At 45.3% G+C, this 21,255-nt stretch overlaps 1 protein-coding gene across 49 annotated transcripts in view; it reads left to right on the forward strand.

The window, feature by feature from the left end:
• The window catches only part of TCF7L2 (transcription factor 7 like 2), a 281,057-nt gene that overhangs the window by 118,822 nt on the left and 140,980 nt on the right, over positions 1–21,255 (forward strand). For 23 of the 49 annotated variants that reach the window (XR_007406926.1, XR_007406927.1, XR_007406925.1 and 20 more), the window contains one exon: positions 7,493–7,636. The exons of 20 other annotated variants lie outside the window; for them this stretch is intronic. Coding sequence is in view for 21 of the 29 variants with exons in the window: in XM_025467219.3 (XP_025323004.3) it covers positions 7,493–7,636 (144 nt within the window). In the remaining 8 variants the exon portion in view is untranslated. The remainder of the gene's footprint in view (positions 1–7,492; positions 7,637–21,255) is intronic. 6 more of the 49 variants (XM_025467220.3, XM_049103619.1, XM_025467227.3 and 3 more) reach the window with 1 other exon arrangement.

Consider the following 21,255-nt stretch of genomic DNA (forward strand, 5'->3'; position numbering starts at 1 on the left):
GATTACACTGTTGAGGGCAAGGACTCTTAGATCCACATGCAGGTAATGGAGATGGAGGTTGGTGGCAGGGAGAAGCTTCACTTGCCATGTGCTTGGGCCAGAGTGGATGGAACCTCTGCACTGTCCAAGGAGACAGATGGGAGAGATGCACCAGGGCTCTGCTAGTGTCTGGGTATCCAAGGAATTAGAATAGCCTCAGAAAGGGCTTCGTTGAGCGTTCCAGCAAGGTCTATTAGAAATTCCTTCAGTCTTTTGCATGTCTTGGCTGATTTCCCAATATTAAGGTTAGCCATTCGACATTATTGCCTTTCATAAAGCAAGGCTTTACTTTCCAGTAAAGCTTTGACCATCACTTAAAAAGGTAATTTAGTGTTAATACCAGCTAAAAAATAAAATTATCTCCTTTATTCAGAATTACCCAAGTAAGTTCTTTTTTACTTTATTCCAAACTTTTTTTTTGAAAGATTTTATTTATTTATTAAAGAGACAGAGAGCATGAGAAGGGAGACCGAGCGAGAGAGAGAGAATGAGCAGTGGGACAGGTCAGAGGGAGAGGGAGAAATAGGCCCTGCACTGAGCAGGGAGACTGACGCAGGGCTCTATCCCAGGACCCCTGGATTATGACCTGACCTGAAGGCAGATGCTTAACCTACTGTGCCATCGAGGCTCTCCCCCTACTCCAAATTCTTTAAGAAACTATTTTATACTTACTTTTCTTTTGTTGTAAGATACTGTTTCTTTTGTTGTTTATGATACTGTAATGAAAAAAAGCTATGTTTTATCTCCAACTTCTTAATATTTGATATGCAGAAGTATTTTTTTTCTTCCAGAAAACAACACAAGTTGGTAAAATTTTCTTTGAGCCAATAAGCATCTTTCGAAATGATGGTTCAAATCCTCATTCATGATACCTTATCCCTCAAATCTTTTTCTTGGCCATGTATGGCTTTTATCTGGTAAAAGAAAACTTTAGGTATGACCTTTTCTCTTTGGATATAACTGTCTTCAGTAAATATCTCCTCTTATGATACAAGGGCCACATCCAGAACTTGAGGCACATTGGATTTGTACTTAGAGCCATTCGTAGACCTAATGAGTTCCCCTGCTCTGTGTTCTGCTCACCCTGAAGAATTGGAGCCTGTGGGAGGTAGACCAGGCCCTTTGAAGGCACCTTCTAGTGACCTGACAAACTGAGCCTCAGAAATGCGGGCCACACAGCCAGTTAGTGGGTGATGGCGATGACTGCGGCCCTGCCTCTGTTTCTGTGCTGAGGTTGAGAAGACGTGAACTTTGCCTTTTTTTTAAAAAAAGAATAATATTTTATGTATTTATTCATGAGAGACACACGGGCAGAGGCATAGGCAGAGGGAGAAGCAGGCTCCCTGTGGGGAGACCCATGTGGAACTCAGTCCCAGGACCCCGGGAGCATGCCCTGAGCGAAAAGCAGACACTCAACCACTGAGCCTCCCAGGCGCCCCATATGATCAGTTCTTGAAAAATGGTGGTTAATTGGATAAATAATGTAGGACAGTGCAAACATTTACAAAAGAAGTTATGCTACCAACCACCCTGCCAACCCAGGCGCCCTGTGAACTTTGCTTTATAAAAAGACACGTGTAAGGATGGACTTAACTTTCACTTCTTTCGTGTTCATCCTGTTTTGCCTTCCATTTGACTCTGGTCTTTCTCACTGAGATGAGGTTCTTGAGTGACAAGGCAGACTTCACTTCTGCATCCCTTGAACATAGAGACGGTGATCATGTTTGACCCCATGCCAGCTCTGAGCAGGAGGCTCAGGGACAGTGACAGGGGAAGAAGGAATTGCAGTCCTTTGTGTGGCCACTTGCCATTCTTGACTCTAGGCCACTGTCTTCCATAAGTGATGACACTTGCCCACCTCCATGTGCATGCAGGTGTGCACACATGTGCCAACATGTATGTACCTCGCATAGACTCTCACACTTTGTCACTTGCACACACTCACAGTTTGGAAATGTAACCACAAATAAAAGATGTTGCTTTCTGTTTGCCACGTCAGTGATCATGTCGTGGTTTGGCTTTAATGATAAAAATGGTGACTTGTCTGTCTGTAGCTCTGATTACAGTTTCTTTGCATCTGTGTTAAGTTGTTTGACAACATATTTTGAACGTAATTAGTTCCCACCAAAGTTACCTCACCTTCAGAGGTGAGAATTATTGATGGCGCTTAAAGCATAGAGCAGCATGACCTGTACAGACCTGAACTCTCTTTCCAAGGTGACATGTGTATGTGGGCTTTGGTAGTCTGGGTGGGTGGTTGGATGAGTGGCTGCTATTGCTTCTTTTCTGGCGTCCTTTTTCTACACATGTGTGTATATATATGTGAGTAAATGATTAAGAGATGGGATTTTATGCACTTAGCAATTAAAAAAAATTGTCATTTTGCTTATTGGCTTCTCTAGTGGAATGGCTCTTGCCAGTGCCTTTCTCTTAAATGGATTTCTTTCTTTTTTTCAATTAAAGATTTTATTTAATTATTTGAGAGAGATAAAGCATGCGTGCCTGCATGTGCACACATGAGTAGTGGGGAGAAGCAGAGGGAGAGGGAGAAGCAGGCCACCTGCTGGCCTCTATCCCAGGACCCTGGGATCATGACCTGAGCTGAAGGCAGATGCTTAACCAACTGAGCCACCTAGGCGCCCCTTAAATGGATTTCTTATTCCTCCAAAGATACTGCAGTTTCAAAATAAAATTCTTCCATGTTATATATAGAACCCTGAACTCCCATTTTTAAAGTCTAGTTTTGCTTTGTTCTTCTCTGTGTAGACCTGAGTAGGTCCTTTTATGTCTAGACGTAGAGGTTTAAAATAAAAATGATAAAGAATTTGATTACACAATTTCTAAGATCCATTTCATTTCACAATTCTGATTTCTCTCAGAGACCCAGAAATAATCCTTTCCCTCTTGCTTGGGGGAGGAAACACATAAAAAACACAACTCAAATATATTAAGGTTTTCCAGAGAAACATAACCAATAGTTTTGTGTGTGTGTGTGTGTGTGTGTGTGTGTGTGTGTAAAAAGAGATTTATTGTGAGGAATTGGCTTACACAATATTGAAGACAAGCAAGTCCCAAGATCTGCAGTAGGCACAGATGTGGGAGAGCTTTTGATGTCGTCCAGTCTGCGTTCAGAGGCCTGGGAGCCACATGAGCTGACAGTGTAGTTCATGTCCAAAGGCTGGCAGGCTTGAGCCCCTGGAAGAGCCAAGGTTGCAGTTGGAGTCTGAAGGTGTAGAAAAGTTAGTGCTCCACCTGAAGGCAACCAGGCCGGAGAAAGAATCCCTCCTTGAGGGGAGGACCAGGCTTTTGTTATTCAGGCCTTTACCGGATTGGATGAGGCCCACCTATATGAGAAAGGGCATCAGTTTTAGTCTGCCAGTTTTTTTGTTTTGTTTTGTTTTGTTTTGTTTTGTTTTGTTTTATAGAGAGAGAGTAGGGAAGGGCAGAGGGACAAGGAGAAAGAGAGAGTCGTAAGCAGGCTCCACACCCAGCACGGAGCCTGACATGGGGCTCTATCTCACAACCTCAAGATCATGACCTGAGCCAAAATCAAAAGTTGGATGCTTAATTGACTGAGCCACCCAGGGGCCCCTAGTCTGTCAGTTTTAATGTTGAACTTGTCCAAAAAATAGAGAAACACTCAGAATAATATTTGTCCTGAGTATCTGGGCACCCAGTGGCGCACAGTCAGGTCGACACATGAAATTAACCATCACATCAAACTTCTCCGAGACAAAATTGAAAACTTTTGACTTTTTAGGTCTATCTGAAGGGTGGGCTCAGAATTCGCCCAGTAGCTATTGGCCAAATTGAGTCTGAATAACATTATTTCATATACCATCTTTATCTCTTGAGGCTTTAGTATTTTTTAGGGTTTTTGTTTCTTAAATGCTTTGAGGTCCTCTTTCTATACTCTTTTTTATTTTTCCTGGCAAAGCAAATCAGACTTCATTGGGTTTGGGTTCCATTCTACTGTATTAATATTTGAATATTATCCAGCCATTTGTTGAAGGGTGGCCCTAAGCTCAGAAAGAAACAGAACAGTAGAGGACGCAAACATTGTCACAACTTTTTTTTGTGACACATCTTGATTCTTGATCTGTGTGGCCATGCCCAGAACTGGTCAGCACTCTGTGTCATCAGGTGCTGAGTCACCAGTAAAAATGAAACCCGCCACCCGCTCTGTCTGCTTTCTCTCTTGACATGCCACAGTTTCAGACCTTCACCTTGCTCTGGCGAAATGCATCTCTCAGAAGTTCTGTGTCACAGGTGGTGTAGCTGGAGAGAGCTAGGAGGCAGATTTCAGTGCTGTTAAGTATCTGCAGCTCTATCTTTCTGGAGACCACATCTTAAAATAGGTCAGTGTGGCCAGTGGTGTCAGAGGTGTTGTTAGAGGAGCAGGAGGGCTGGATGTCAGTTCCTTCAGGTGTTGTTGTTCAGGGTCCCTCTCCCTGTCCCAGAAAGTGGCCTCAAGCTACATTCATTCTTCTTTCAAAAAGTACCAAGTGCCTACTCCAAAATACTGCCTTATCACAACCCCCCTGGCCTGCCAGGAGCATGAGGCTCACAAGGCCTTCATTTACTTTTTCCCGGAGAATCTCTAGTTTTAGAGATTTGTAGATGGACAATTATTGCAATCAGTCTGGCTTTGGTGACTAGACTGTTCCAGTTAGGATTCCTTTCTCTCAAATTGGCCTGAGCAAAATAAATGTATTGACCCACAGCTCATAACTGAAAAGTGCACAGGTGGCATGCATCAGGCATAGCTGGATCCAGGGGCCTATTTACCAGGCCACCATTTCTTTCCTTGGCTCTGGGTTGATGTCACTTCATGAAAGCAGGTAGAAGTCCAGAGAGAGCTTACCTTCCCCTGTAATTCTGAACCAGTGGTTGTGGTCAGGAGGTGTGGTATGCTGAGTGCAATTGGACTGAGGGGTGCACCTCACATAAACTACGTGGCTTGAGAGGTGGGTGGTACCTTCTAAACAATTCAGGGTATTGCTACTGGAAAAAAGCATGAATGGATGCTGAGCAGAAAACTTGGTGGATGTCTGCTTTTTAATCTTTAGGATCCGTTGAAGAGTTTCATATAAGGGGAGACTCCACTACAGTCCTTTCACGTTACAGAATGATTTTGTATTTCTATATACATTTGCGTTTCTTTATAAGGCATTTTTTAACCCTCCAAAATTTGAAGTGGCTTAGAAGACTTCATATTATGCACAAAGATTGGAAATGAATATTTAAAGGAATGAGAAAAGACAAAAAAGAAAGAAAGAAAAAAAAAGAAAAGCAGCATAGGCCCAGAAGAGAAGATGATGATAAAGTTAATCTCATATGTCTCAAAGCTGGGAGCTCCTATAGAATAATTGCTTAAAGTGATGTGCAGATTTGGCTCTGAGGTTCCCAGGAATGGTGGGTCTGGATCTTAGAGGGTGTATGTGTATGTGTGTGTGTGTGTGTGTGTGTGTGTGTGTGTGTGTAAGTAACATGTCCTAAGCCACAGGCCCCTCTGGGAGTATGGACCCCGAGGAAAGGCCATGGGAAGATCATAAAGATGCTGTGGTCTTAGATACATTTCTTCTCCAAAGTCCTCTGGGGCGCCTGCCCTTGGGAGCCTTGGCTCTTTGCTGTCAGCACCGGGTTAGAAAACAAAGCAAACAGACAGGGATTTAAACCTCCATATTGCTGGGTTCCTTCCAGGAACAATCGGAGGGTTAGACCATGTCACCTCTAGTGGGAGACAGTAAGGTGAGTCACCCCTATAACAAGGCAGAGTAGGATTACCTTAATTGTAAAGCTGGGCTGATCTTGAAAATGGACTCCTGCTTGCTTAATGACTCACATTCCTGTTTACAAACGAGTGCTGTGGAGAAATGCAGAATGGGAGGTTCTGTTTCCCAGACGGAGACCAGAGACCTCCGGGCACGGGCAACTAGTGCTTCCTCTGAGGGCTTGGTCTGCCCCTTCTGGGGCGCAGACCTCGGGGCTTCCGGCAATGGTGGCTTTCCAGGGCCAGATCCAGGGACAGCTGCATCCAGCTAGGGCCCTGGGGTAGCACCAGTTTGCTGGTCACATGGCCCCTTCCCCTTTTGGGAGTTCACATGGCCTTGGGATGGGTTTAATCCACCTGGATACTCCCCTGCCCCGCATCAAGGGGGGACCAGGTAATATGGTGACCACGTAAATTGCTCCGGAAATGTGGTTGCTGTTTTATAGAATTTGTCCTTTATTTCCATCGACTTCCTATCTCTCAGAGCCTTTAGCACCCACTGTGCCCCTTCTGCTGATGTTGGGTGAATATCAGAACATAAGATAATTGAGTTTTGTGCTCAATGTCGTAGTCTTAACCTTGAGTTCTTTTATTCAGGATTAAGAAGGGTGAATAATTTATTTATGGCATTTTTTTCCATATAAACCCTTTAAAAACTAGAGTAGAAAAGTCATACATCCATACAAAGGACATAGACATTTTCCTTTTTAAAAGATGGTAAGAATGATACTTCTTTGCTGTAAAATAGCTCTTCTTGGACCCCAGGTCTCTCTTTACGCCCCTAAATTCTCTATCCTGTTTATAGAGCAGTAGTCAACATCTGGATGGGCAACCGAGTCTACACAGCAGCACCATGAGTTGAGTGAGACCTGGTCCATATTCCCCTTCTGCCATTTACTAGCTGTGTGACCTTGGGCATGCTCCTTAACGTCTCTGAGTCAGTTTCCTCCTCTGCAAAATGGGCATGACGATACCTACCTCACAGGGTGGTTGTGAGGAGCTGCAGAAAAACAGGCACATTCCTGTCTAGAGCCCCAAACAGAGTAGGCAGTCAGTGAACTGAAGCCGCTGGCCTGCTGGAGCTCCAGCTGGGCTGAAATGCAGTGCAGCACATACTTCTTGAGCACTCAAGCTGTGTGCAGCCAGGTGTTTCCCAGAGGTCCAGAGATGTAAGCGTAGCCACCTCTCCAAAAAATGGTAGAGGGGCAGAGGGGGAGGTGACCAGAGAGATCCTCAAGTAGCTCCCGTATTGGGTGGAACCATATGTAATTGCGTTTTTGTAGGGTAGAAATACCAGCAGTATCACGTGGCTTAGATGAATAGAGGATTCAGTAAGGTAAGTTGAGAGAGAGAGAGAGGGAATGCTGGCCAGCTGGGCCGCTGGAGCAAGCAGCGGCCGCGTCCCCTGGGGGAAGGCTGGGCAGAGGGGGGCACAGCGGGCAGGGATGCAGCGGAAAAGCTGCGCATAGAGGAGGCTGTGCTTACGGAAGGGGCCCGAAGCTAGAAGCCAGGGAGGTGGAAGAGTCCTGGGGTCGCCACGGGAGCCAGAGTCCTCCTTGCTTGGAGTTTGCCGAGAAGTGTGGGGTCAGGGAAGCAAGTCCTGCTGGGGACCGTGAATACCTCGGTGACTGCGTCCCCCTCCCTCCCAAGCCTCACTCTGTTCCCGTTTCTTCCTGGCAGCAGTGCCCCCTCCCTTGCTGCACTCAGGGACATGACTGTCAGCACTTCTACCCCCCCTCAGACTTCACTGTCAGCACTCAAGTCTTCAGGGACATGAAAAGGAGCCACTCCTTACACAAGGTTGGGGAGCCCTGGTGTTTGGAGGTAGGTCCCGGAGCAGAACGACGGTATGAGATGAGCTAGCTCTGAACTGAAACCACCCATCCAAAGTTTGCTTTGTGCCAGGGCAGGGCCCCTGAGTGCGCCACGGCCCTGAGTTCCCGGCATCTTGCTGTCCTGTCGGGTGCCATGCTGTCTGGGTGTCGTGATCACTGATAGGTTTATCATAGCCATAAGGATGCCAGTTTACGAGGAAAGGGTGGAGGGTGGTGCTCCCATGAACCCAAGGTGCCCGGCTCCCAGGAAAGGCCACACGTGGTCCAGTGTCCTGTGTGGCTTCTGTGAGAAGGATGAACTCTGTGTTATCCCATTCAGCTTGACCCCCAGGAAATGCTTTCCTGGCACATTCCACAGCTCCCAGGAGAAAGAGAAGTTATTACCTCAATTTTGCCTTTGTTCTGAGTTATTTAGAACTTAGAGATTCTCTTGGAGAATTCAGGGTGCCGAGAAATGCCCAGTCCTCTGCAGTGATACCTTCCTGAGGCAGCCGTGAATGGCTTTTCTCGCAGACGTGGCTGTCCAAGGACGGGAAGCATTGTTCATTTCCTTTAAATCATTCAATACGATGTCAGTACCCCACACTGCTCCATGCTTGGGAACGACAGTTCTCTTCAAATCAGGAATCCCAAAGAATAAAGACCGTGTAGATCATGCTTTCCTTCTCAGAAAAGCAAAAGTCAACACAGATGATAAATTTTTTAAGGAACTCTATAAGACTTAAATGGCAAATGATTTAGTATTAATATTAGTTTTTTTTTTTTCAAAAGAAAAATGAATATTTAAGAGCCAATTAGTGAGACTTCTATCCTTTAAAACCATTGATACTCTACCTACTACGTGCTGGGTGCTGTGTTGGGCATTAGGGCCTAATATTGGGAAGCATTTCTTTCTCATCATTCTTGTTTCTGGACTTTAAAGATGTTTCACAAAATTGGAATTGGACCTTACAATAGTTTGGTATTTTCTTCTCACTTGACGTGACATCAAGGATGCTTCCGGACACTACAACGTGTCTTGATTCTGGTCGGTGACTTCATGTGTTAGTGTCTTGCGGAGACCTTCCTATGTAGAGGGGCCCCCCTTTGGCCAGATGTGAATAAAACTGAGGATGTTTCTGGTCCCTTCCTCATCCACTAATGGTGCCTGTACTCAGACTTCCTGGAGCCGGTGAATGCAGGAAGCCCATGTCCTTTGATGGATCTGGGCGTGACAGGACAGGGAGGCCGCCTTCTGTGCAGGAGCCTTGGCCTGAGAGAAGCCTTTCCTCAGCAGCTGCCCACTGGTCCAGCCTTTAACAAGCGTGGCGGCTGGTCCTCTGGCCACAGATGATAAGGCCCTGCCGCACATGGCTGTCCCTCCACCAGGGCCTGGCAAATGGTAACTCATTAATCTTTGGTCAGAGTTATGAGGTAGATAAAGGAGAACCAGGCACCCATTTTGAGTATGAGGAAAATAAAACAGGAAGACCGGGTTTCTTCCTTATAACTTGAGATCCTTGATGCTGGTGACTATGTTCATTTCTTGGCTCTGCCCTCAGGACACAGAAACATCTCGGGGAAGCACCAGTCCACCCCACTTCCAGGATCAGGTCTAAGTCTCTGAACTGTGAATAGGCCAGACACACAGACACCGCCCATGAGCTGTAGGAACTTGGACAAAGTTACCCAGCTTCTGTGCCTCAGTTGCCCTGCCGGTGAAGGGGAATCACACGTGGGCAGCTGTGAGCACCCAGTGAGTCGAAGCGTACAAAGTAGGGCTTGGCCGGAGGAGCTGGGGTCCAGCACGAGCCCTGGGGCATCACATGCTGAGAGTGTGTCCGTGTGAGGGGCCAGCCCCTGCTGGGCAGCTCAGTTGGACAGCCTGCTTTGCCGGCGGCGTTGGCACGGCATCGCTAGTTAGGTATCCCCTGTAGTACTTTCTACTTCACGAATCGTGGGTGAGGGAAACCCCGATCCACAGCGTGGGTGTGCTAGGGGCGGCTCTGGTAGCGTAGTGGAAACCACATGAGATGGGAGGCAGAAGTAGGATTGAGTGCACCTCTGTTGGCAAGAGGCTTTACCCCTCTGTGACACACCCCCTGTGTCTGTAAAAGGGGATGGGCGTGGAACACCTGCCCAGCCTGCTTCCAGGGGGCACCAGAGCAAGATTTTACACAGCATCTCCTATGGGCCAGGCGCTCCTGTAAGCGCTTTGCTTATAGTTACTCTTCAGAACCTGAGGACCATCCCAAGAGGGAGATGCTGCGATCCCTTCTAGCAAGGGAGCCACAGGGAGGTGTAGCAACTGCTTGGGATCACACAGCACAGGGGCAGAGCCATAAAACTGCTGTTACTGAAGACCACGGCAATAGCCCATGGTTCCGAGTCTTCCATACCAGCCGTCCTCCACTTGCTAAAGGACATATGTCAGTCCTTCTCAGGGGCTGGGAGGAAGCTTTTGATTTGGGACATTCGGAGTCCAGTTTCTGCTTTACCACCACCACATTCGGGTCACTCTCTACCCCAGCCAGACTGAACTTTCAGTTTCCTCCCTCTTTTTTCCTTGCAAGTTGGCTGGATTCTGTTATTTCAGCCCTGTCCTCCAGGGAAGTAAGGTTGGTGGACCAGTTGAGTAAATATGACTAAGAAAGTCAATATCCACCTGGGCAGGCGTGAGTCACTTTTTTCTAGTTAGCTATTCATGTACATTTTTAAAACTAGCCACACAAAGTCATTGCATTGGGGCTATTAACATGTTTAATAGTGACAATAATAGGGTGTGACCTGTGGCATAAGTGCATTCAGATAAGAAAGAGTGTTTTTTCCTGTAATTGCTTAGTTAATACCATTTTCACGGAAATGCTTGCAACAACCTTTTAAAAAGTTCTTTGTCTGAATCTTTTCCCTTATTCCTTGCTTCCTCCTTTTCAGAGGTTCTACAAATTTTTCCTGATCAGTGGCCGACGATTAGCAAGATGGCACGCTCTGTCCCTTTTGATGTTTTGGGTGACTTACCTTTTTGGTGATGTTGAGCCTATTTTTATTTTGTATTTAGGGATATGGGAGTGAGTGTGTGTGTATGTGTGTATTTGGGGTGCACCTTATTATTGTTGATGCTTATTAATCTCTCAACTTACACATTTAAGGAAAAAAAAGAGACATCTGCTCACTTTGCAAAGCTAGTTGCACAGACAGGGAGTGAACCATTTTGGTGAAGGAGGAAATGAAACTTTTCTTAGGTTTATTAGACCACATCCTATAAATCTGTGGCTTATTATATGTCTGATTTCTGAAAAGCATGGCATCACAGCTGAAGTTTTATTTTTGCTTGTTAGTCATTGAAACAAATATAGATATTGCTTCATTTCCTTGGTACTCTATTTTTCAATACACATTATGTATGGAAAATCTGGATTTACACAACAAAGTACATTAGAGGGGAAGTCTTTGCTTTATAAATCTCTGCATTGGAACTTTGCTAGCATTCTTTTATGCTAGAATGTTTAATTTGTCTTCCTACTCTGGATTGCATAGAGAAGCAATGAGAAAACAGTAAAAGTTCTTCTCAAAGGCAATGTTAATATTTTGACAGACTTCCTTTCAGTCTTTTAAGAGATGTGTTTAGAAAATCATAGGCTGGCTCATATCATATTATATGCAGTTTTCTGTTTATTTTACATCTCTCCAGATGGGAGCACTTTCCTACGTATTCCATGAAGAGTCTTTGTAACACTTCTAATGGTTGCCCATTCTACATGTGGGTATCCCCTCATAGGCTTAGTCATGGCCCTACTGCAAACAAACTATTTCTAAAATTCCACTGTTACAGTGTAGCTGCATTGCACATGGAAGCAGATGTGAGTTAAAAATGATGAGGGCAAAATGACCCAGACAGTCCATACTGCCCTCATGATTAGTATGACCCATAGCTTCATGGGTACAGCCCTGGATCATTCTGTGCTGGCCGACCAGCAGGTTCATCCCCCCGGCCCAATTCATTCTCAGGATGAGAACACTCGTGAGACCACCGGTGTTGTTACTTCTATCTCTCATTCTCTCCTTGCAGAACTTCCTTGTTGAATTCTTCCGGGTCCAATGAATGCATCTCTTTCTGCCTGTGAACCACCCCAGTAGTAGAACTGGACCCTGTCATGGCCCACTTGGAATTTCTAGTGCCTCAGTGAAAGCACATTCCCAGTGCGTTGCGATGTAGTCTGTCTCCTACGTGATTGACACAGCTTGGACAAAGCTTGGACAGGGAAACTGGCCCAGGGAGGGAGGGAGAGGATCATTCTAGGTCCCGATTCCCATGAAGTTGGCCATTCCTTGGACCCAATGCCGTGAATGCTGTTCTCTTCACGTCTTACTCTTGTCCTCTCACCCTCTGAGGCTGGTATACAAAGTTGGCAGCCCCGGCCAACCCAATGCACGGGGTTTCTCTGAGGAGCTCAGCCCTGTGGAAGATGCAGGTGTTCCCTGCCCTGTGGCCATGCCTCTTGGGCTGTCTGACGTCTACCAGGGTGCCACAGGCTATATCACGGCTCTTATCTTGGTGACTACCTCTCTTTTCCCCATTCTTTGTGAGTCACCTGTTTTCTTGGCGTCTCGTGTGACAAAGGTCATTAATAGAGAAGACTTGACTTTTGATGCGTGACACGTTATCACCCACACGGTTTATTGTTTTGGGTCCTCCCCTTTTGTAATTCTGTTAGGTGACAGATCACTTTTTAATGGGCTAACCTGTGTCCAGGGAGAGTTTAAATTAGCCTTCAGATTTTTTTTTTCATTCCTTAGAGGTGTCTCCCCCCCACCCCGATCAAATGACTCAGTCAGTACTTGGAGAGAGGGAGTGGATGCTTCCCACTAATGGTTGTGGGAACCTGTCACATCATTCATTACCTGTCACATCAGTCTCTGTTGTGATATCTCTGTCTCTGGGTCCTTTCTTATTATTGGTGTCTTTAATGATGCCATGGAGGTAGATGTTTGGAAATTGAGAACAGGTAAGAACCGTAGTTGTGCCCAGACTCTGGAGCTGGCTGCATTTATTCATTTTTATTAAGGGCAGTTACTGTCAAAGTAGGAAATCTGAGTTTTAATCTTTCCTTCTCAGGACAGTCCTACGCACCTTATTCAAAAGGTATTTCTTACATCAGGTGCAGCTAGTTCAGCAGGAGGCAATACTAAGAAATCATGTTCCGTCCTTTATTGCACTCATTTCCACCCTTCTCACATGGTAGCTCTGAAAGTCCCCTTTAAGCCTTTTAGTATTAAAAAAAATACAGGAGCGAAAAACTTTTCTTTCTTTGACTTGCTTTGGGGAGGAAGGTGATAGAAGTGGCTTAGTATCCTTCGCAGGGGCACATGCTGGTACTGGCTGGCTGGCCTTTCCGTGGCGGTCCTTCTCCAATCAGTTGCTGGGCCCTCGACTTGAGCTGAAAATGAGGAAGGAGGTGACCTTTGTACAGCTGCAGGGTTTTTGACTTTTTGTTAGAAAACTCCCGGGGCTTGTGTGCCTGTCTCTGTGCACACGCACGTGTCTGGGGCCATCCCCTCGCCCCCAAGCACAAGTGCACAGCCAGCTCTGTAACCAGTGCAGCAGGAGACAAACATTTTTCTCTGGGCAAGTCCGAGTAAGAGGCCTGTTTGTGCTCACAGTGAAAATTTCTGTTTTGGCAAGTCAGTTCCTTCTGACAAGGGGAGGAACTCAGGTCACCAGAAAAAGAAGGTGAGAAGCAAGGAAGGTGGGCAGGAATTGGGGTGACAGAGGGTGCGCAGCTGCCCCCCCTGGATTTATGTCCCAGCCCCACCAGTCACTGTGTCTGCCAAGCTCTGCCGGAGCCCCTGCATAGCAGCACCATGCCCCAGCAGTGGCCCCTCGCTGCTTAGGAAAACAGACTTGGCAGGAGAGGATGTTGGGTTGCACGTGAGCTATGGGGCTGGAGCACAGGGATCAGGGGAGCTCTCAATCACTGCTGCTCAGCCTGGCTCCCCACACCGGGTTTCTGGCAGGGCAGGTGGTTCACTGGGAGACCGGGTGACAGGTGAGAGGTCCCCTCTTCATGGGAAATGAGGAGCTGCTCCACCAGAAAGTAGAAGTAACTTGTAACCATCTGGAAGGACATCTAGGTTGTTGGTTGTTCACAACTCTGTCTCTTGGATGTTTCTTTGCTCTTTCCACTTTTCCAAGAACACATGAGAAAGGTGGGTGGAGGCTGGCAGAGGAGGACAAAATAGCTTGTGGCATCTTCTATGGGCTTTAGAATGCACGCAGTTCCTCAGGGAAGTGGAGCAGTTCTGGGCCTATGGCTCTCATGATGCCTGAATCTGTTCACTTCTCAAGGGAATGGGATGGGACCCTCCTTTCTCCTTGGCCCTGTCCTGCTTTGGACAGCAAAATGTACTCAGGTCAGACTCCTGGGGGGAGCATTCTTCATTGCAGTTTTCTTGGCTGGGTCACCTACAACTGTCTATTTTTCAGTTTTGCACTTATTACATATGCTTTTGTGCTCTGATTTCAGATGTGGGGATCAAGTTTCTTTGGAGATGTAGCATTAAAAAAAATACACATGCAACATAAACAGTTAATCCTTGAACAACATGGATTTGAACTGTTCGCGTGGGTCTACTTCTATGTGGATTTTTTTTTTTAATAAATCCAGTACAGTACTCTGAAAGTATTTTCTCTTCCTTACAATTTTCTTCATAACGTTTTCTCTTTTCTAGCTTGCTTTATTGTAAGACTATAGTATATAAAACCTATGACAGAAATACATGTGTTAATTGACTCCTTGTGTTACCGATACAGCTTTTGGTCAACAGTTGGCTATTAGTAGTTAAGTTTTGGGAGAAGCAGAAGTTGCATGTGGATTTTTAACTGTGTAGGGGGCAGTGTCTCTAACACCCTCACCTCCGGTTGTTCAAGGGATTAACCATATTTTAAAATCTATCATCCAGCAAAATTGACTAATCTTCTGGTCTACAGTTCAATGAATTTTAGCATCAGTTTGTATTACACCTTATACACACCTTCATGCTGTTCCTTAGTCACAGGAAATGTTTATTTTTTTATCATTTCTGCCATTTGAAAGGTAATGTTGACTTGATTCTCTCTTTGAGAGGTTAATTTTTCACTGTTGATTGTTAGATTCTCTGCTGTTCCTCTGTGCCTTCAGCAAAAGCAATGTTCTTCAGCAAAAGAAATGTAGCCGTGGTTCCTTGGTTGTCAGCATGTTGGTTATTGACGAGTCTTGGTTGGATTTTCTGGCTGTTCTTGCCCATGTACCCAGTATGCTTTGGGCCACTCTGTGGATTATGGAGAATTCAACCCAATTCTGACAGTGGCCAAAGACAAATACAATTAATAAGGATATAGAATATATGTTATTGCTAATTATATAGGCAGCAATGAAACAACTTTGGGATTATTCTGCTTTGAATTACCTATGTTATTCTTTCCCAGATGTCAGGACAGATGATCAAACTTTGAGCATAATGTATAAAGTGAAGATGGTGTCTTTTTTATAGATTTTATTGACCCAACATGATTTCTCCCAGACTGTTTTCACTTGTCTTGTTACTTAGGTGAAAGCAGGAATTGAGCGCTTCCAGGATCATCAGTGAGGGCATCCCAGCTATGCTTTGGGACAAGCATGGGAAGCCCAGAGCTACCATTTCACCTTTGGTGGTTCAAAGCTCATGCTTTCTTAGGGAAAAGTGAAATGCAGGGACATGTGTGTGATGGAGGGTCCTGTGTCTGTGCCTGTCCTCTTGAGAAATGAGCAGAGGTGACCCCAAAGGTCCCCTGCTCAGAGTGTCACACTTGACTGGACAGCAGATGATGCCTTTGCTGTGGATTCTGCTGGGGAAGGTACGAGCAATTGTACACATGTAAATTCTTGTGTCATCTAATTCCTGTCTCTGTAATTACTTGGAAACTTGCCATTGCAGCCAGTTGACAAGTGGGAACGGTGACCCAGCACAGAAAGCAGAAATTATGGGGGAGGTGACATCCAGAAACACTGTCATAGCTCTCCTTCTGGCTTTCTGGCATCCGAAACATCATTAGAGTCAGGAAAAGAGACTCCTCTCTCTTGCCAGGCTAAAAGAGTCTCTCAGAGTTTGGTAGACTCGGGGCATTATTCAGCTAAGAGGAGCGAGTTTTGCTGATAAAAAACTACCATTGTCAGGCAACAGGTTTCTGGAGAAGAAACGTCCTCAAGGGGATGGAGAACGGTTTTCATTTAAAGAACACAATGATACCACCACACAGCAAAGCAACGCAAGCCTGGGTACCTAGGCAAAACAACAGGAGCAAAGCAGGTTAGAAACAAGTTGCTTTTCCGCATCGGGATTGAGCTGATAGGGGACTTGAGACAGCCAGCAGTGGCGTTATTTTCACAAGTGGTGCAAGTGGGGCCTGGGTGCCCTAACTCCCCAACGTGCCTCCAGGAGAGCGCATTGATTGCTCAGCTCTCCTCTGAAAGTACTCGCCATTTGTCTGAGTGACGTTGGAAGCATTGTATCGTTTCTACAAACACACACATGAGAAGGTTTATTTTTTTTTATTGGGTGACAGATCGCATGTTAGGGCACTAAAAGATGAAAGCACTAAATATTTGCTTTAGAGAAACACAGTGAAAGATTCTCTCATCCTCCCAACTGAAAACGGATGGGCTTAGAATTCCATTAACAAAATTGACTGCCTGCAGTTACACTTGCCTCCCTCTAGGCATGATTAACAAGTGGGGTAGAAAGCAAGGTTGGACAGTGGAGGATGCTACTGGATTCTTTTAAAGGTTGAGTGGAACAGGTTCGTTTTGTGCAGATGGGGGTCCAGGTTAGCCCCAAAGAAACTCCTGCCTTCTTCTTCACGTTAATCTCCTCCTCCTGGGTCTTGAATAGCAAGGTCTTCCCATTGGATTTCCTCTCCATGAAAAGGATCTACGTGTTATTCCAGCTTTTAAGGTCGATGGTAAAATCATAATCCTTGCAAGCTTTTTTGGTAGGAGACAGCTTACCTTAAAAGAGAGAATGTCATTTTGATACTAGGGGTATGGTTATTGCAGAGCCTGCTTCATGGAATGATTAGGAGGAGCCTGAGTCCAGATTCCATGAATTCAAACTCTGGCTTTGCTCGTGGCTTGCTGAATGACCATGTGCATTCCTGAGGCCCATCTAGGTCTGAGTTTTTCCATTGATAAAACAGGGACATTTTTGTACCTACCTTCCATTTCTTGGGGAGATTTCAGTGAATTTATGTGTGTAAGGCAGATGACTTACATGGAGCCTGGTAAACATCTGTCAACATCAGCTCTTCACTTATTAATTCTCAGTGGGTATTTTCTAATTCATCTCTTTGCTGGGAAGAAAGGAACGTGAACTCGCTCCCTGGTAGGGGGTGTGGTTTAGTATTAATACTTACCCACCATTTGTTAAAAATCTGGTGTTCCTTGGGCCCTGGCTCCAGTGTTTCATAATATTCTTGGTTCATCCTTACAGCTAGTCCATGAGAGAAAAACTAATATTGTTCCCATTTTACATAATAAATAAATAAATAAATAAATAAATAAATAAATAAATAAATTTTTATATATGGTTCTGGTTATGATGGTTTTCATATATTCACCCACGTAAGCCTCTCAATAGATAAGAACCATTGTCTTCATTTTTAAAAAGAGGGACATTGTGACACAAAATTAAAAAAAATAATAATGTCTTTAGTTCCACTGAGAGTAATTGGTTAGGGGCTGGGATTTAAAGACCGGGCCTTCATATGTTCACAAAGGCAAGGCGCTCACCTCCCCATTGCACTGTCTTCCTCCGTTCTGTAACGTGCATGGGCCTGGCTCACCGCTATCACGGATGGGAAGCACTGAGCAGACGCACAGATGCTCTCCAGATACGCCAGTTTATGATAGTTGGAAAGAAAAATCTTTATTACCGGAAGTTGTGGCTTCTGAGTCTCTTGGCAATTGGCAGCATAGATTTTTGTGTTGTTTTGTTTTGTGTGTGTGGTTTTGTTTTTTAAATAATTAGAAACAGTTAGACTCTTGTTACCACCCACAGTAAAAATTGCTTGGATCCCGCAAATTAAGGGAAAAAAAATTAGGCCACTTGGTGGAATGATTAAAACAGAGGCTTTAAAGAGGAAAGTTTATTTTTGCAGAGTGAGCTTTAGATGTGTAAATGCTGAGGATCCCCCGATTTTCACCTCCTCCTTTGTCTAAATTCAGAATCAAATAATGTTAAAGGTGGTTGCTAATGAGGGGAGGGATTCAGTGCAAGAGGACTCTGGGAAGAAACCCACATTTTTTGGTACTTGTTAATGGTATGTCTTTTGTGTGAGTGGGTGTGAGGACCAGAGCATAAAGCATATATTTGCACAGCGTGTGGTCCTTTCTGCTGCATTCCACTCCCCATGATGGTGGGCTAAGCCAGGAGGAGGAGAAAAAGCAGGAAGCTTTGACACAGCTTCAACAGTTTCCACTGTATGGACCTCATCCTTGAGATCAGAGCAAGCCAGACCTCTTCCCAGGTCAGGAGGACTGAGTCAGCACAGCCGGGACTCTGTTACTCAAGCTGTGCCCCAACTTGGGTGTGAACGACAGTCATGCCCCTGTGTGTCTGTTGTTCCCCTGACTCACCCTCCTGAGATTGAGGGCCATGGTCAGAGCTGGTACCTTTAGTCAAGTCAGATGTGCTGTCCATTGGAGAACCTTTACCCCCTCCCATGTCCACCAGACCCTTCCTTGGAGTTTCAAGACTCTGAGTGGTCACATTAGTAAAGAGATGATTTCCTAATCCTCATGGGAGCCCTAAGGATTTGTCTTTGTGAAAGAAGGAACATCCTGCTGGAGGGGTATCTGTCTGTGTGTCCCATTTTAAACCACATTGCTTTTGACTTCTCTTCTATGATGATTCCCAGGCAACCTCCTCTTGCCATCCTGACTTGTTTAAATTTATGGGTTTTTGGCAAGCAATTTTTTTTTGATGCTATTCTTCTCCGAGCCAGAGGCCAAGATCCCTTGTGGAGCAGTGCCTGAATTTAATAGATGTCATCTGGACACTAGGGAGGGGCACAGAGAAGTATGGGGGGAGAAGTCTTAGAAGTGAGATTCTATCCCTGGTGTGACCAGCTCCCAGCCTCTTCTTTATCCCTGTCAGGGCAATGCATTCAGAGTAATTTTTTTGGTGGTACCACATGGTATTGTGTACAGCACCCTACAGTGTTTGGACAAAGGGTACGGTGTCTTAGTAGGCTTGCAGACAGCCGAAAAAGTACATGGTAAGCTCCCCTTTCAACTTCGTCTTGAGTGTCTCAGCATTATTGAGCCCTACTCCTGGTTGTTTACAATGCCTGAACATCTGTCCATATCTTTTGCAATATTGGGTGACACTCCAAGAAGGCTTATTCTCCTCTTCTGACTGGTTGGGGACTGGGTTCCCAGGCCAGGTTCTAAGGTAGACAAGACCGTACCATCTCATTAGCTTGGCAGATGAGGATTAAAAGGGGACTAGATGTTCTGGACTCAAGCAGGGTTGCAGGGGAGGTTTTCAGACATCAGACTTCTGGCTGAGCTGTCACAGAGGCCATTCACTTGACTCCATGAGACAGGCATCTACTGCTTCTGCACACCAATTACGAAAAAACCTTAAAAACAGCTCTTGCGGACTCTCAGGATAACACAACAGGGACGCCAGCTCTTAGGACAGCCCCAGGCCCATATAGCGTACTGTTACTGAATGCTTCTGAACCAGGTGCTGTTTGGGTGCTGGGGATAAGGGTAGGAGCAGGATGGATTGAGTCCACCCTGGAGTCTGCTCCTTTTTGAGGCATCATCAGAAGTGGCCTCCAGCGCCACTGGAGAAATCAGAACTCCCTCAATGGTTGCATCTTTCCACCTTGGTGTGAATGGCCTTGGAAGTGAGGCTGCCAAAGAAAGCTGTGTTAAAGGGGGTGTTTTGTGGACAAGTCTGCCTTTGGAGTTTGGGGAGTTACCATGCCTGTGGTTCTGACCATAGCCTAGATGCTGCCAGAGGTTATTTCTCTGCTTCTTCACTCCTCATTTCTGCCTGGTGACCAGGAGGATCATTTTGGTCCCATCCACCACCCACCCTCTCCTCTCTCCTCTTCCGTTTGGCCCACCAAATGGGATATCTCACCACATATCTGTTCTTGCTCATTCAACTTGGAGTTCTTTGCTCTGCCTGTCTTCCAACCACAGATCTCTACTACTATACCCACCTGTCTGTGAGGCACATCCTCTGTGGGCTCCAGCCAGGCCAGAGTCTGAGCAGTGTCGCCTCTTAAGGCTTAGAAGGAGGGGAAAACAACGGAATTTGGAGAGCACCATGAGCTGGAGCTATTTAGAATAGGGCAAACAATCTTCAGTGCTCTGGGGATCAGTGTTTTTAATTTGGTTCTTGATTTATTAAGAAAATATGTGGTCTCCAGGATTAAAAAATAAATAAATAAAGGCTCCCTCAGGAGATTGGCTGGGACTGCCTTGTGGGTAAAGAGATAGTAATAAACTGAGTATTACCTAACAGGTAGTAGCAGCTCTTGGTAAGATCATTGTGCACATGGACCTGGGCTTCTGGTGCAAGACAAATAAAGTAAGTCAGGTTAGAGAAATGGACTCGAATGCCATAATATATTGGCACAAACTATGCCTGGAGCATCTATAACCACAACCAGAAAGCAATTTGTTCACCGTGGTCAGGGTGGGCAGGTTGGTAGAATCAGTTATAAAATTGTAGGTTTATGAGAAGTGACTGGTAATAATCAAAGCTACCTTGTCCTGTCCAGTCCTTTCTGTAAACCTAGGGAGACTGAGGCCTGGACAGGGAAGAGATGGCTGCCAGAAGGTGATGCAGTTACATGTAATGTAGCTGGATCATGCTAGAATCAAGGCTAGAGTCTGGACCTCTTGGCTTTTCTCTTTCCATTATGCCAGCTCTGATTGAAGGTGGAGTTTGACTTTGTGAACCATCCCCGTTGAGTGCCATTAACTTTAAGCTTTTTCTAGATTAGTGTGTGAAGGTACGTGTGTTCAATATGAATTCACTTATTTTCCACTTGAGAAATCCTCATTTTCTGGGATGCCCTGGGTGTTGACATAATGATGATCAGGAGGCCCGTGATGGTGATGACTGTGGACTGATAAATTATCTATTGGAGGTTAACTAGGAAGAGGTGAGTTGGAATTCACACATAAAGAGTGTTGGAAACTTTCCCAGCAATGGATGAGCTTTAGCAATACATAGGAAAAACCAGATATTCCCATTCATTTGTGTTTTGTTTTGTTTTCATTTGTGTTTTGAATGCTGGAGGAACAACTAGTTTTTGGCAGGGAATTTTATCTTCCTATAGAATCTGCACCACCTTCTTTCCCAGAGGAGTGGTGGTTGGAGATCCTTTTACAGTGTTGCTTTCTGGGTTTTTGTTAAAAACGCAGACATAGAAATGTGTAAAAATGCTTCATTGAAAACAAGTCTGACACCAATACTGTGTGATAAAACTTGGAAAGTGTCCAGGTTGGGGATCTCCAATACTTGAACTCAAAGCAAGGATGACTGAGTGGATCACAGTTAAGAACAAATTCGAGTTTCCTGGTGATTTTT

The sequence above is a fragment of the Canis lupus genome, chromosome 28 (assembly GCF_003254725.2).
Source record: "Canis lupus dingo isolate Sandy chromosome 28, ASM325472v2, whole genome shotgun sequence".
NCBI classification, from domain to species: Eukaryota; Metazoa; Chordata; class Mammalia; order Carnivora; family Canidae; genus Canis; species Canis lupus.